This window comes from Propithecus coquereli, unplaced genomic scaffold, assembly GCF_000956105.1.
Source record: "Propithecus coquereli isolate 6110/MARCELLA unplaced genomic scaffold, Pcoq_1.0 Scaffold399, whole genome shotgun sequence".
In the NCBI taxonomy this organism is placed as follows: domain Eukaryota; kingdom Metazoa; phylum Chordata; class Mammalia; order Primates; family Indriidae; genus Propithecus; species Propithecus coquereli.
The window spans coordinates 1584204-1600128 of NW_012149718.1; the positions used below are offsets into that span (position 1 = coordinate 1584204).

Sequence of the window (15925 nt, forward strand, 5' to 3'; positions counted from 1 at the left end):
CCAAACGTTGCAGAACGAATCCTTTTATTACAAGGGTGCCACAGAGAAAGAAGTTTTTGTCGCCTCCCTTGGTGGTTAAAAGCGAATCTTGAAATCAGAGGCTGCAGGTTCCCCACCCTGCGCGGACCTGGGTTCCTTCACCCGCCTGAGACGGCCGCCCCTTCCTTCCTGTCCGGCCTCAGGAACCCTGACCGCAGACACATCTTCTCTCCCAGGGACGGGCTCTGGACCCCGCTCCCCCCGCCTTCCGCACGCACCCCTTTCCCTCCCCAGGAGACCTCAGGGGTAGGCCTCAGGGGCACGGGGCTTCCCCGTGACAGCCCAGCCTGAGCTGTGTGGGGAGGGGTCTCCTGCTGGTGGCGCGGGCCGGCCGTGGATGAGTGAATCGGAGCTCGCGGTGCCGTGCCAGGGCCTGGCTTCTGGCAGCAGGGGCTGGGCACTAGCCAGGGAGGGGCGGGGGCGGGTTTGGTTGGGGGCCGGGCCAGGTGCAGGAGCCGCCCGTGGAGGTGCGAGGAGACAGAAGGCTGCCCCGCTCATTCCCGTGGGAGCTGGGCACGGCCTGGCCCGCGCCTGACTCTCCAATTACACACCCTCATGTAATTACACTTCGCCTGACCCAGGAGAGACGGAGAAGCTGCGGTGGAAATAATTACCTCTGCACAAGGGAACCCGGAGGCCACGAGCAGGGAAGCTGCTCCCTGCTCCCCCGGGGGACGGGCGGGGAGGGAGGTGGGCTCCACCCGGAGGGACGCCCGCCGTGCTGGGCTCCTGTCTGAGCACACAGGTCCCTCGGCTCAGCAGGGCCCCCCACACCACCCTGTGCTCATGACCGCATATCCCCGCCACCAAGTGGGCTGGGCCGGGGGGAGGCCGCGGTCATGGCAGGGCAGCTTCTCCTCCTGGAAGAAAGACGGCTGCGGTGTGTATGGGGCGTGTCTGTTTACGGGAGTGTGTGGTTTGTGTGTGTGGTGTAAGAGTGTGTGTGTGCGGGGTATGTGCGGTGTGGGAGTGTGGTGTGCATGCTTTGTATGCATGCGTGGTGCGTGAGTTTATGTGAGTGTGTGTGGGGGGCGTGTGTGCGTGTGAATCCCATCCCTGGACTGGGAAGACCAGACGGACTCACGTGGAGAATGGACAGTCCTGTTCCTGACCTCGTCGAGGGGCCGGCGCTCCTCTTGCCCCCTGACGCCTGGGGACGCTGTCCCTCCAGGCCACTGTGTGACCCTCATTCCACCGCGCACACACCTGAGGGGAGCTGGAGGTCCGGCGCGTGCTCGGGGCCGTGCGGGAGGCAGCTCAGCGCCCAGGGCCAGGCTCTCCCCGCCAGGCCAGGCTCCCTACCTGGAGGGGTCGGCCCTGCCGTGGGCTCCACCTCGAGGGGCTCCGGGGCCTTCTGTCTCGGGTGGCGTGGGAGGAGTGCCGGGAGGGACAGGGCTCCGTCAGGCTGCGCAGACTCCCGCATCCCCGGCACCTGTGTCTGCGGCACTGGAGGAAACTTTTGGAAACACAGGTGATCGCTGGTTTTCTCCGAGTGGCCTCCCAACACCCTAAAATTAAGATTCCTCAACCTTCAGGAAGACAAACCAACCCCACGTCAGAAGCAGGTGTGTGATTACCACTTTGACCTTTATTACCTTAACATCTTTGGAGCAAAAACACTTTAATTGGGTCTCTGCCTTTAAAACAAGGTAGCTCTTCACGTAGCCTCAGGAAACGCGACTTCACGGCAGGAAGTGGGAGGGCCAGCATCCCGCCATCTCGCCCTGATGCCCGAATTCCCACGTCTGACGCAGTGGCCAGGAAAACGGGTCTCTGGCGATGGGAACACAGAAGGCTGGGGGGGTCACATGCAGATGAGGCCTGGGTGGCAGCAGCACCTGCCAACGTTTCAGGGCGACGACCAAGGCTGCCGTCACCGGCGTTATCACTGTACAAGGAACATTCCAGAAGTAAGATGCCTGGTGTTTGTACAAGACTTGGCTTTCATGCGGCACAGAACCCCAACAGGCGCAGCTGCCTGGGCCTGACTCACCAGCCTGGAAGCCGCGTCCGTGCTGTGCTCCCCGCCCCACCACGCCCCCGCAGCTGAACCCCCTCTGTTCACACACAGCTCCCGATTTCCAGCGTGACCCCGGTCAGCAAACGTCCACGAGGCATGGGGTGGGTGCGCCGCGCGGGGCCCTGTGCTGACGGTGGGGAAGGCGGGGGAAACTCTCAGTGTCCGGGTGCCCAAGACTCAGAACCTCGGTGCTTGGCAATGGAGCCTTCAAGTGGTCGCGTAATATGAGGTCACACCAGAGCGGGAGGCCTGACCCAACACGGCTGGTCCCTCCTCAGAGGCCACACGGCGGCAGGGGCACAGGTGAGCGCAACGCGCCCACAAGCCCAGGACACCAAGGGTTGCCGACAGCCAGAGCCAGACGCAGTGAAGGACTCTCCCCTGTGGCCTTCGGGGGGCGCGGCCCTGCGACACCCGGTCAGACTCCCAGCCCCCTGGACTGCGGGAGAGTAAGTTGGTGGCTCTAAGCCCCCCAGGTGGTGATGACCTGCTGCTCCAGCCCTGGGCAGCTACTCACTCAGCAAGCAAGTCCTCCAAGGCGAGTGGGCCGGGCCCAGAGCTGCGGGAAACAGTCCCGGCTGCCCAGGTGTCGGGATGGCAGCTGGAGACCGGCACACGCAGCTCCCAGGCTGGCGGGGCTGCCCCCACAGCGAGGGGCCGGCCGCAGGGAGGCACGGGGGCGCGGGTGCTTTCCTAGGGAAGGGTGGACCCCGGGAGCTGCTGTGGTGTGGCCTGCGAAGCGTGGCCGTGCTGGGGAGGGACATTCCCGTGGCCTCCTTGGAGCCGCCGTGCCAAGTGCACCCGCAGCACAGGCAGGGACGGGGGCGGGGCGGGGGGCGAGGGGCTCAGGGAGGCCCCAGGGGCCTGCGCTGCCCAGCCAGGAGCCCTCCTCTGGGCAGGCATTTGCTGTGTGTCTCCCACCCCTGCAGACACTGCTCTTCCTGCGAGACCCACCGGAGCCCCACCCCCGGGGGCTCCAGGCGCTGCCTCCCTCGACCTTTCTGCGGTGCCCCCAGCCCCCCGCCCCGTGTGCCAGCAACGAGGACCTGCTGGGTGGGTCTGTGGGAAGGCACCGTCCCAGGCCGGGGCTCCTCCAGGGCCCTGTAGGCTGGCGCCAGGGCACCTCCAGGCCCCAGGAGGCCTTTATCTGCTCTGTTTAGCCTTTAAATAAAAAACAAACAAACACAGGGCCAGGGTTTAAAAAGCATGAAAACCACTGAACTGGAGCACTTCTTTACTTAAAATTATGACCAAAGAGTTCATGTGCATTCTACAAAGATTAGGAAACACACACACACAAAGACAGAGAAGTTCCCACACGCAGCCACCCGGAGAGCGACTGTTTCAGGGGATCAGTGAACGCATGCGATTTGCTCTGGGCAAAATGGGCCGATTCTCTCTGCGCAGTGGCTGGCACGGAGCAGCGCTCAGCTGATGCCCGAGTCTAACTTGAGTGGCGCATGACTGCCCAGAACGCGCCCTTCCAGGGCCTGGACGCACCCTGCTGGCGCTGGGCTTTGTGGTACTTCGCTCGTGCGCAGAATGCCGGGGTGACACCCCACGCCCGAGGTTCTCAAGCTACTTTCCTGGGCCAGTCTGTGTCCACCTCCGTGGACGGGACACATGCTGCCTCCACCTCTGCTCAACTGTCTCCTCCGCCAGGGCCCAGGCAGCCCCGCAGCAATGCCCGCACCGTGCATCTCTGCCGTCCCCATGGCAGGGCCATCCTGCCACACTGTACAGCTCTGCTGTCCCCACAGCAGGGCCGTCCTCCCAAGGGCCTGATTCTGGACAGGAGCCAAAGGTGCCTGAGTGCGTGAGCACTGCCGCACGGGCACCCATGAGCCATGCAGCTCTGGGGGATGCCGCGGGAAAGAGCTGGGAGGCCCAGCTGGGCCTCAGGGGCCTGGGGACGCACCAGCCCCTCACTTCCCACATCCTGAAAACGAGGATCTATCAGTTGATGTGTCTGCAGTCCAACAACCAACACCAGATCCCAGTGGCTTCTAACAAACATGAATCCGTCTGCCGTGGGCCCGCGGGAGGACCTCTACTCTGCAGGCCCCAGGACACGGCGGGTGAGGGCCCGGCTTGCAGCAGGCCAGGTGGACCCTCGGGAACAGCACGTGCAGGGGTGAGGCCCAGCTCGGGGGGTGTGGACGATGGGGTCAGCGACCCGCGGGCCATGGCAAGATCCATCTGTACCTGGGGGACCCAGGGGAGCATGGGGGCCAGGGGGGTGGGCAGCTCTTGCAGGCCCGAGTGCTGCTGTCAGGAAGATGGGTCCCGCCAGGCCCAGGCCACAGCAGAAACTCTTTGAAGGCAAATGATGGCGGATTGCAGAAGACCCCGTGTCACCTGCACCGTGACAGATTCCTTCCCCAAACAACATTGGAAAGCTGTGTCGCGGTCTCAGAGGGCGCCGGCGCTGGCTCAGGGGGAGCGGTGAGGCCTGGACAAGCCCAGGTGTCGTGCAAGTGCAGCCCCCAAACCCCGCATCGCTCTGCACAGGGCGTGGGGCCCCCAGCCCGCCCAGCCTGAGCAACGGGGCACAGAGGAAGGTTTGTGGGCGCTTTATTGGTCCTCATCCATCTCCGTGCCCTCCCACCACGCCAGAAAGACCCGGGGGGCAACCGCCAGGGCCACGGTTCTTGAGGGGCCGTGCTCCCTGGGCACTTCTGCCCGCAGGTGCGTCCTGAGGAGTCGCGGCCTGTCCTTCACAGCTCGCTGCCTCCTTCCAGCTGCATCTGGTGCGCCAGCCGCTGCCCGATGGCCAGCAGGGGGCCGGCTCTGTAGGCCGGACTGGCCAGCAGCTCCCGAAACCGGGTCCTTTCTTCCTCACTGAAAGAATGGAGACCCGAGGTCAGCAGGTGGCAGCACAGAAACGCCCACAGCCCCTGGGTGAGGGGAGTCAGGGACGCACATTTAGCACCCCCAGGACCCGACACGGCTCAGCCACTCCATACCCAGGCACCGTGGGACAGCTCAGATACCAGAGTGGACAGCAGAGGCCTGGCGTCACCACGGGACTGAGTGCCGGGCCTCAGAGCCTTCCGGCAGGAGGAGACTGCCCACCTGGTTCCTCCTCTTGGCCACAGGCAGGCCTTGGAGCCCCTGCACCCACCTGAGGAGCTTGCCTCAGGCCTTGCCCTGCCAGCAGGCTCAGGGTGTGGACGGGCCACCGCTAAGGCAGGCGGCTGAGGACGGGGCAGCGGTTCCCACGCCCCGCAGACACAGCCTTGCGTAGGAGGCGCCTCCCTGCACGGCACGACCACAACACATGCCCAGGGCGAGGAGGGCGGCCACCAAGGCCTGTCGGCAGAGGCAACAGATAGCCCAGCACCGCCCACCCTGGCCCTGGCCCCTGCTCTAAACCCAGCAAGGTCAGGCCGCCTTCTGGAAGCTTGGGGCCAGCTCATGCTCTGCCAGCCCTGTAGCCAGCACGGCCACATGCGCCCCAGCAAGCTGCCCTGTGGATGACAAAGGTGACCCCGGGGTAAGCCTCAGGGGGCAACTCCTGGACAGGTTCATGTCAGACCCGCTGGGAGGCTGAGCCGGGGACCCGTGTGCCCCATGTGCGGGACCCAGGGCGAGTCCAGCCACACTGGCCCGGCTTTCCCGGCTGTGACAGGGAGCCTCACACCGGCCGGGAGACTGTCCGAGCTGGCTGCTCGCACTGCAGAGCGCGGAGGGCGGTGGGGCCCGAGGCTCAGTGGCAGGACACTGTGCCGGGGCCAGCGAGGCTCCGTCCCCACGCGCAGGCTGCCAGGGCTCTGCTGGTCACCAACTGACACCTCCCCCTGCCGCTGCCGCTGGCCCTGTGCGACGACTGGGGCTCTGCTCGCGAGGTCGGCAGGGAAACGCCTCAGTCACAGCAATGACGCCGCTGAGGAGCCTGTCTGCGACCCTGCGGCTCGTGCAGGCCAGGGAAGGGGCCCCACAGTGACGCCCGGAAGCTGGTGCCATGTGGAGAGCACACACGTGCGCATGCACACAAGGGAGGATGCTGCCAGGGATGTGGGGGGAGGGGTGCTCTGGCCCGGGCGGCTGTGTGGCCCTGTGCCAGGCCCCAGGTGTCAACCTGGACCCCCTAAAACAGAGGCTTGTAGGAAGAGGTCCGTCACCTGCGAGGACAGGGACAGGTCCGCGTGCTCTCGGGGAGGGGACGCAGGCTGCAGGCCGCCAGCCCCCAGGAGCTCTCAGGCTGTGAAGAGACCCAGCCGCTCGGGAGGCTGGGACGGGAGGGTCACTGGAGGCCCTGCTGCCCAGCCTGCGCAACACAGTGAGGCCTCGTCTCTAAAAAGATAAAAAATAACAACTATAAAAAGATAATAAAAATTCAGGGCTAAAAAGTGCCTAAAGTGGTATAGAAAACAGAGCAAAAGATGCAGTAAATGTGCAGCTAGTGCCTCCAAAGAGAGACCCGCAGTGACACCTGCAGCTACAATTAATTCAAACCAGTTCCCAAAAGTAACAGTCATTACTGAAAAAGACTAACTTATAAACTGAAAAAGCACAGCAGGCCTCAGTAAGAATGGACACAGAATGTTCCATCCTAAGAAACACCTTAGCGAAGTTACTCCAGAAACTTAGAAAACCCTCTCAGCAGCCAACCAAAACGATCCCCTTCGCACGCGAAGACCGGCCCCTCGGACTCCCCCAGAGCAAGCGCGGTGGGAACTGGAGCCAGTTCTGCAAAGGCAGAGAGTGTGGTCTGTGAATTTTCTATCAGTTTCCACAGAACAGGGGGCAGCGGGTGCTGAGGGGCAGCCAGCAAAGGGGCTCGGCCACAGAACCGACGCAGAGGTCTGTCGTCCACGTCACCCGGAGTCTGACCAACCAAGGGCAGGAGGGTGGGAGGGAGGTCTTGCAGCTCCCCAGGGAGCACCCTGAGGGGCAGCTGGCCTCCCCCAAGAGCCCGACTGCAGGACACCATGGACGTCTAAATGCGCCACACCTGGAGTCGAAATTGAAACACAAGGGAAGCAGCCCGTGGCGCGGGGGCCTCGGGAAGGGCCGGTACTCACAGGAGCTGGCGTCTCTGGGCTGCACTCATCCTGCTGAGCTCGGCTGGCCTGGGCTTGCTGCCTGCCCTGCTGTGGACACAGAAGCCGCGTCAGCTCGACACCTGGCCTCCCCGGGAAACCCTCCCCACGGCAGGCCTCCCTTCCCCGAGCAGGCACTGCGGTGGCCCAAACACCGCAAGTCCGTGCTGCGCTCCGGCTGCAGAAGCCCAACAGTCGCCCGACCGTGGAATTGAGCTGGACGTTACGGGAGCTGGACGTCAAGGGATTTGCCTTGGGTCCTCTGGGCTCTGGTGTGACAGAGGATGACGGACGTCCCAGGACACACAGCACCCCGTGTAGCCCCGAGTGCAGAGCAGGCCCATCCAACACACTCCCGCTCTGGCCACACACACCACTTCCCGCACAGACAGCTGACCCAGGCGCCTGCCAATCTGTCCTCCAACCTCTCTCCAAACCGAGGAAATGAAAAGAGTGGGCTATTCCAGAGCGGGGTGCTGCCCCGCCACAGTGACGACCGACCACAGGGCAGACACGGGCCCCATGCAGGTCCTCCTACGCCCATGGGGGACGCCAGCCACACGTGAGGGCCCCTCTTGTCAGGGTGGACTGCCACCTGCCACATGGCCGTCGCATTGTGACTGGTTCCTCAGTTTACCTCTTCCTGTGATCCAAGGCAGCCTGCCAACCTGGCCGAATGGTCAAAAGGTGCACGAGGCTTGGGGCCTGGGCAGGAAGAGAAGAGCCCCTCAGGGGCCACGCTGGGTGTCCTCCGCGGAGCTGCCACCCACCATCAATGAAGTGGCTGCGGGGAGGCACGTGCGGGCAGATGCAGAGGATGGGGAGGCGGCTCAGTCCTCGGGCCACACCTAAATTTAGCCTCCAGACCGGGAGACCTGATCTTTTATTCAGGATTCTTTTAAAATATGAATGAAAGACATTTTATGTCTACTCAAAATAGTGCCTGAGCTTCACTTTCCTTTCGCCCTGGCTCCTGGGCTGATCTGGAGGAGGACCACCAGTCCTACTTCCTTTCCACTCCCTCGGGTCTCCCCCACCCGCCACAGCTGTCTGTGTCCTGGTGACACCCTCTCCGCGGCCACCTCTCCTGGGCCAGCCTTGGCCCAGATGCCGCGCAGCTCTGCTCCCCTCGCTGGCGGCCTCGGTGTCCACCCCCGAGCAGCCCGGATCCCCGCCCCTCGGAAGTGGTCGCCAGGGGGTCCATCCTCCCACAGGGCCGCGTGCTGGTGCTGCACCTCAGTGGGCGGGGAGCCTCAGGCCTTGGACCTCTGGCCCATCTGCAAGGAGCTACACAGCAGATGGGGCCGGACGGATGCCTCCCAAGGCCCTAAGCCAGAGTCCCCTCAGCGCCCACAGGTCAGGCTTGAGCCCCCCACAGGTGGGAGGCGACGGGCAGGCTCTATCCCCAACCTGAGCCTCGAGGCACACCAGGGCTCAGAGAGCAACACCCCCCAGGTGGGGCACACCTTCCGACAGGTTTCCCATTACTGTCATGGACCAGGTGACCCTTGAGGGTCAGCAACCTCCATCACATGATTCCCAGGGTCCCGTGGTGGGAACCACAGCAGAGCGACTGAATCCAGGTCTCAGCCCCGCCCACAGCACGGCCCCGCCCGGCCCCCACCGCTCCCTCCCAGCAGCAGCAGTAACCTCACCGCCAGCCCAGGGGGCGCAACACTCGCCCAGCTCCGCACACGCTCTCAGGGGTGGCCACTCGCACAGTGGATGCTAGAACACCAAGCCCAGAGCCTGAAGGGTCGCGAGGTCAAGATTTCCACCCCGGGAGCTACGCTAGACCCCAAACAGATGGGCCCTGCCCTCAAAGCCTCCAAGGTTCCAACTTGGCACCCCCCACGCCAAGGAGAGGAGACCCTCAGGGCAGGGCCACGACGGGGTCCTGGGGCTTGGAGAAGGCCACAGCGTGAGGACCCCAGGAAGCCCCTGAGGTCCTGCTCCTGGACCCACTGCTCGGCTCCCCAAGGACGGCCAGATGTCGTCCTGCTCTAGCTGCACAACGGCGGGAGGCAGGGAGCTTCAGGCCTGGGCCCCAGGCAGGGACAGAGGGCTGCCCACCCTTGAGGGGAGACCCCAACCCCAATGCCCCAGGCCCCCCAAGCTCATAACCCAGCAGGCTTGGCCCCCAGTCCTGCTCCGGCTCATCCAGAGAGGGCAGGGGCAGCCCAGGCTGCAGCCTGCTTGAAACCGCCCTGGCGACTGCCGAGGGCGGCCTCAGCTGGGGCACCGGTGAGGCCGACCAGCAGCGTACAGGCCTGAGAGTGGGGGGCATCGGGATGGGGACCTGCCTGCCACCCCTCCGTGCAGCTCACAGGGACACAGCCTGGTGCCACGTGCCCTGGACTGAAGGACAGAAGCTGCACAGACCTGCCTGGAGGAGCCCCAGCCCGACCAGCGTGGGGCAGTGGCTGGAGAGACCAGCCGACCTGGTGCCATCACGTGTGAGCCTCGGAGAAGCCCCTCCACCCCACGAAGCCTCGGTTTCCCCAATGTAAAATGTGGCCGGGCACTGCACGGTCCCAACAGCAATGGGACACCACAGGTAGGCCCAGGCAACGCCCACTATGGACTTTGGGGACGTGTCCGCCCCACCACCCCATATACCCAGGAACCTGCTGGGCATGGGGAACCCCAAACAAAGGCAAAGAAGTCTGGAAAGACTGCGCAGCTCCCAGGAGCAGGCCTCACGGTCCACCCACAGGGGCACCATGACCTCCAACACACCGTCTGCCCAGCTGTCGTCTGGGAGGGTGGTAGCGGGAGGGAGGCCTGCGACCCCGGCCTGGGGTGCTCTGAGCATTGAAGCAGCAGCCCTGGGGTGCACCCAAAGACACCGGGGCCGTGCCCCTGCACCCACAGGAAGGCACAGGCTTTCCTGACCCCATTCACTGGAAAGAAGAACATGGCCCAGCCGGTGCGGCTCTGTGGCCCACACAGGGTCCACTTCGTAGAGAATCTGTCCTTTTATCAACAGGCAGAGACATGCTGGCTCCAGGCTCAGGGTCCTCGGTGGACTCCCCGGCAGAGCCTCCATGCCAGGTCCCAGCTATCTGTGGTGCGGCGCCTGCCCAGACAGGTGGCTGCAGCAGCCACCTCGGGTGGCACCTAGAGGACACGGTGAGGACCCGCTAGGCTGGCTCAGAGCCCCAGGCTCCCACAACTGCCCTGCAACGCAAACACAGCCGAGCCGCACCACGGATTTGCAATGGCTGTGCAGTGCCCAGAGCCTTGGTGACTTCAGAGCCAGGGCCACAGATTGTCCCCACACCAGGTCCCTTCCAACTCTGAATCCAGGACACTCCTGGGGCAGGGGGCAGGGGGGTAACAGAAGCACCAGTCAGCTGTGCTATTCATGCAAAATATGTGCCCTAAAAAGTCACTCGTTGGTGTGAGCTGTCTCGAATGGCCGGTTCTCTCTGCACCGCGAGGAACCCTGTCCGGTGGAGGCTCCGAGGCACCGCCACGCGGGAGCAACAGTGGAGAGCCCAGCCCTGCCCCAGCAACTGGAAGGGCACAGGGACCCCACAGGGGACCAGAGTGTCTGGAATGGGGCTGGGCAGCCAATAGGCCAGGAAGCCCCATGGGGCACAGGGCAGGGTGACGGACGAGGCATGCCAGTCCTGCCGGGGACAGCCGAGGCGAGAGCTGGGGGAGCATCCTCCCACGCTCTGCCCCACGCCTCTCTCCCTCGGCTGGTTTTAATCTGTGTCCTTTCACTGTGACAGCCACAACCACGAGGATAACCGCTGAGTGAATCCTTCCAGAGAGTTAACAAACCTAAGGGCGTGTGTTCTCAGGGGCCCCCACCCTGGCAGCTGGTGTCAGAAGAGGGGGTGGCCCTGCGAACGTACACAGGCCGTGTCCACACGCGCCTCTCTGCTGTCAGCTCCAGGGCCTAGAAGCAACGGCCCCCCAGCGGCACCGGCCCTGTGTCTCACACCCTCTGACCAGGAGCCGGGGCTCCCTGGAGACGCGCTGATGCCAGAACAGGCAGGAGATGCCCAAGACGAGCCCAGCACGTGCCAGCGCCAGGCGGCAGCAAGTGCTGAGACCACCACCATCGGTGGGGCATCCGAGGGACCCCGGAGCCCACTGCGAGGCTCCAGTGGCCAACGCGGAAGTTTCAGCAACAAAATAAAGTAGCATTGGATGACAGCCCAGAGTGTACCATACAGACCCACGAGTCCACACGGACGCGAATAAACGACATGAACAAACAGGGAGAAGAGCACAGCTCCCGCCCAGGATTCCGAGTTACTCACGCAGGGGCGGCGTCTGGAGGGGGAGCGCAGCTCCCAGCCCTGACGTGTGAGCCAAGCACAGCGACCTCCTTCCGGGAGGACGGTGTGGAAAGGGGGTCACTGTCCAGGAGACCCTGACAGACGCCAGCCTGACCAGGGCAGCGTCACAGAGACGAGCACGTCGGCCGTGTGCGCCCTGAGACCAGGAGATGACAAGGGCAGGTCCCCACAGGGGCTCCTCCCACAGCCCTCCACCCACCTGCCCGTGAGGACACCAGTCAGCCCCCACTGAGGGGCACCGGCAAACTGCCCGATGTGTCCTCCCCGGACTGCCCAGGTCACCGACACGAGACGCCCCAGTGACTCCCTGCAGGAGGGGCCTGAGGGGACAGATGACTAACGTCAGTGGGGTCCCGGGACAGAAAAAGGACATTAGGGGAAAATTAAAATCTAAAGTATGGGCTTCAGTTAATTATTATTTAAATGTATTATTATTATGTATCAATGTTGGTTCCTTAATTGGGACAAACGTATCACATTAACGCAAGGTGCCAGTAACGGGGGAAACTGGGGGTGACGTATATGGGAACTCACTGCCATTTCTCTATGAATCTAAACTGTTTTAACATAAAGTTTAAGGCCAGGTGCGGTGACTCACATCTGTAATCCCAGCACTATGGGAGGCCAAGGCAGGAGGATTGCTTGAGACCAAGAGTTTGAGACCAGCCTAAGCCACATAGCGAGACCCCATCTCCACAAAAAATTTTTAAAAATTAGCCGGGCATGGCGGCTACTCAGGAGGCTGAGGCAGGGGGATCACTTGAGCCCGGAGTTGAAGGCTGCAGTGAGCTGTGATCACCGCCACTGCACTCCAGCCTCGGCAACAGAGCGAGGCCCTGCCTTTAAAAATAAAATGAAATCACATGAAAATAAGGAAAATGAAGTTTATCCAGAGGGCTCCCCCAGTGCCAGGATGCTCGCTGCCCGAGATGCAGGCACCTGAGGAGGAACGGTGACCACGGGAGGCTCGTGGGGCTGAGAGCAGGCGGCGCCTCCCTCACCCGGACAGCGGGACGCAGCCCGGCACACGAGGCTGGCCCAGCCGCCGGCAGCCCTGAGGCCATGGGCACGTTCCTCTCGGGCCTGGCAGCCCAGGGTGTTTACACAGCTCTCTCCCTTCTGCAGGCCCCGAGCACATTTTTCAGATGAGAAAACTAAAAACAGGGAAAGGATGCTTGACCAGGGTCACATTTTTGTTCAAGAACCAGGAATGGAATTTGCACCGTCGGCTCTGTCCAGTCATCAAATCTCAACTCTGGTGGCCGCGCCTCATCTGGTCCTAACATTCCGGATGCTTCCATCTCGGGAAGCCGGCCTGGGACCGTCGGGTTCTGCAGCATGTCACCCGCCACCCCTGGACCTGACACTGCATGTAGCCCCTGCTTCCTCCCCAGACAGAAATTGAGTAGGAGAAAGAAAATTATTTTTAAAAAGACAAAATTAGAGATGACACAAATAAATGAGGAAGGCCCAGCAACTGGGACAGGACAGAAAGCCCCGGCATGCCCGCCTGTCCCTAACGCCGAGGCAGAGGCTCAGCCTCGGCACCCTGGCGTGCAGCACGCCTCTGCACCCACACCTGGCCAGCGCCCCGAGCCGGCCCAGGAGGGGCAGAGGCCGGCTTTCCTTTCGCAGGCAGAAGGGGCAGAGATGGCCGTGCGGCCCCCACCCTCCTGGCTGAGCCACTCTGGGGCCCACACACCACAGAAGGCCAGCGGGGCCACAAAAGCATCTTCAGGACATATGAAACCTGTCACTGGCAAATGGCCGGCTCCGTGACAGCGGGTCTGGAGGGCGCATCTGGGAGCTGGGCTCATGCACAGGGGCCAGACCCCTCCCAGTGCAGGGAGGCTGTGGGGTCACTGCCGACAAGGATGAAGCCCAGGCCCAGGCCAGCTGGCGTGACAGCTCACACACTCGGGACACAGAACCCCCTCCCAGCTCTTAGTAAGGGGCGGCGGGGGGGGCCCCTGCCTCTTCCCTAGACAGGCTGGAAGAACACAGCCAGACTCCAGCCTGGCCAAGTACACGTCCTGCACACGGAGCCCTCGCAGAACAGCTGGCCTCACGCCAGTCTCCATCCCACGTGACGCAGCTCCTGCCCCACGAGGACCAACTCGGGCCATCCAGCCCTTGTACAGAGGATGGCCCGTCCCACGGGCAGTGCCCTTGGTGGGAGGGGCAGCGACCACATCGACAGAGCGCGTCTGGAGTGGGTGCAAAGGGGGAGTGTGCAGTGTTGGGGGGGGCCCACCTGAGAACTGAGGGCGCCCCCTGCATGAGGGTGGGAAAAGGGCAGTAGCTCCACGGGGGAGGCTGCGCTGGGGACAGGCGGGGGTGGGGGTAGTGGCATCAGCAGTCACCAGGCCTCTCCCGAAATGTCTCCAGACAGAGCCACACCTGCCTGAGAGCTCACCCCAAGGACAGCTCACTAGGGTGTCGCAGGCCTCCCCAGGGTTCAGGAGCCACAAGGTGCCCACCCCACCCCTGGGGGGGAGGCCAGTGCCCGGACACTCACCTGTGGGCCTGGCGCCGGCTGCCGGCCTCGAGCCCCAGCAGCTCAGGCAGGGCGTCCCTCAGGGGCTGCAGGTCCCCCACCACGGCCGTCGCCCTCCGCCTCTGTGCCTCTCTGCGCTTCTGCTCAGCCAGCTTGATGGCTTCGATTTCTGTGGGAGGAAGAGCAGCTGGTCAGAGAGAAACAAAAGCTGAACTGCCACACAGGTCCAGAGCCCATCAGAGGCGCAGGACAACACCAGCTGTGAAGGTGGCCCTGCCCCCACCTCCTTTTCCTGCTGTCACCTACATTCTGCCCCAGAACCCTGGGGTGAGCCAGCTGAGTTATTTTTTTCCTCTTAATCACAGAGACATACTTTTTAATTACAGGCTTGATTATGAGACTGGAGTTGCAGGCACAGAGGATTCTTCCTTTTGTAAAGGGACACTGGCAAAAGTGGCCTGGGCACAAAACAGTGGGCAAAGGGACAGTGAGCAGAAGTGGCCCTTGACTTAAAGAAAGGAAGTCACTGGCTGGGAGAGTCAGACACTCCTTTGTCCCCTGCATAGTCAAGACAAGCACTGAGCACTCCGCCAAGACCGCAGGAGGGAGGACGTGGGCCCCAGGCAGGGAGGAGGGGAGAGGTTGGTCACTCAACACCACAGCCACAGCGAGAGTGGCAGGGACCAGGGGCCGAGTGCCAGGACAGGGAAAAGGGCCGTGACTGAGAGACAGACCCCAGGGCATGCAGGCCTGGAGGGTGGGGCCGGCCAGTAGCCAAGGGGTGTGGGCAGGGCCTGGACAGAAGGGGCATGGCCTCAGGATTTGATTTTCACTTAATAACGTATTTATTTCAAAATTGCTAATAAAACACATGTTCAAACGTGCTATCTGCCAGCATGTGGCCCGCAGGAGCGTGCAGATCTTGGACTAAGGCCCGCTCTGCCCAGGCCAACACAGCAGCACAGGCCAGGGTCAAATGCGTCACCTGGTGACGCAGGCACAGCTCAGACTCAGGGCTGGGGTGCAGCAGTGCCATGCCCGCCCAGGGAGGACGGCCCCGCAGGTTTCCCAAGGCAACCAGGGCAGGCGATCACCAAGAAAGGTCTGAAAGGCCCGCCCTGACCAATCCAAACTCAGGGGACACCGCCCAGCTCTGGGTCCCTTGCCCCAAACTGCTGACAGAGGCCTGGGGCAGGTCCTTAGCGCAGTTGTGCGCCAGCTCTCAGCAGCCTCAGGGATAATTAGGATGTATGAGGTGATACTTCAGCAGTTTCCCATACCGCCCGGAATAAGGTAGACAATTTACTCAGCACCTCATTAAAACCAAAAGCCTGTTCCCAGAGAGCCCAGGCGCCCTGGAGGGCTGAGATGGCCGGGCTGGGGGGCGCTGCGCCAGGGCACGGTGGGGGCCCAGGCTGCAGTTTCCTTACAGCTGGCAGACCCGAGACCAGGACTGAGGAAGCAAAGCAGAGGCCTGCGGCTTCCATTACCACAGGCGCAAAGCCCAGACACACGCCAGCAAATCTAAGCCAGAGGGTTTTAAGAGAGTAACACACGTGCCCAGCGGGGTGTGCCCAAGGATGGCTCCGCACAGAAGCCTATCGGAGTGGTGCTGCTGCGGAAGACCACGGTCACAAGGAGCATCAGGAGGATTCAAAAGAACGCACAACCCACTCACGATACGAAATACAATGAAGCCACGAAGAGAAGGAAGCTCCTTGACAGAATATACCGGAAACCTACAGCGAATGTCACATTTTCCTGCAAAACATCAGACACACTCAATCATAAAGTCAGAGCTTTACTATGGGAGCGAGGGGACAGGGAGGGGACGGGCGAAGGTGGGGCGGGGTGAGGAAGGGGTGTGCAAGCCCTGCCGTCACCTCCAGCCAGCGTGGGGCCCCTAGAAAACGCACACCAGCCAGGAGCCACGAGAAGGAGCAGAAGCGCTCGGTGCTTCCCAATTAAAAATCTGACACTGGCCGGGCGCGGTGGCTCACGCCTGTAA

General features: G+C 62.8%; 1 protein-coding gene across 3 annotated transcripts in view; it reads right to left on the bottom strand.

Moving 5' to 3' along the window:
• Positions 1 to 4634: 4634 nt before the first annotated feature.
• Positions 4635 to 15925, bottom strand: part of FAM207A (family with sequence similarity 207, member A) — a 49900-nt gene continuing 38609 nt past the window's right edge. For 2 of the 3 annotated variants that reach the window (XM_012652685.1, XM_012652686.1), the window contains exons 4-6: positions 13939 to 14086; positions 7087 to 7155; positions 4635 to 4900 (exon numbers count right to left, since the gene is read on the bottom strand). In XM_012652685.1, the coding sequence (XP_012508139.1) occupies positions 4777 to 4900; positions 7087 to 7155; positions 13939 to 14086 (341 nt within the window). In that variant the 3' untranslated portion in view covers positions 4635 to 4776. The remainder of the gene's footprint in view (positions 4901 to 7086; positions 7156 to 13938; positions 14087 to 15925) is intronic. The other variant, XM_012652687.1, reaches the window with a different exon arrangement.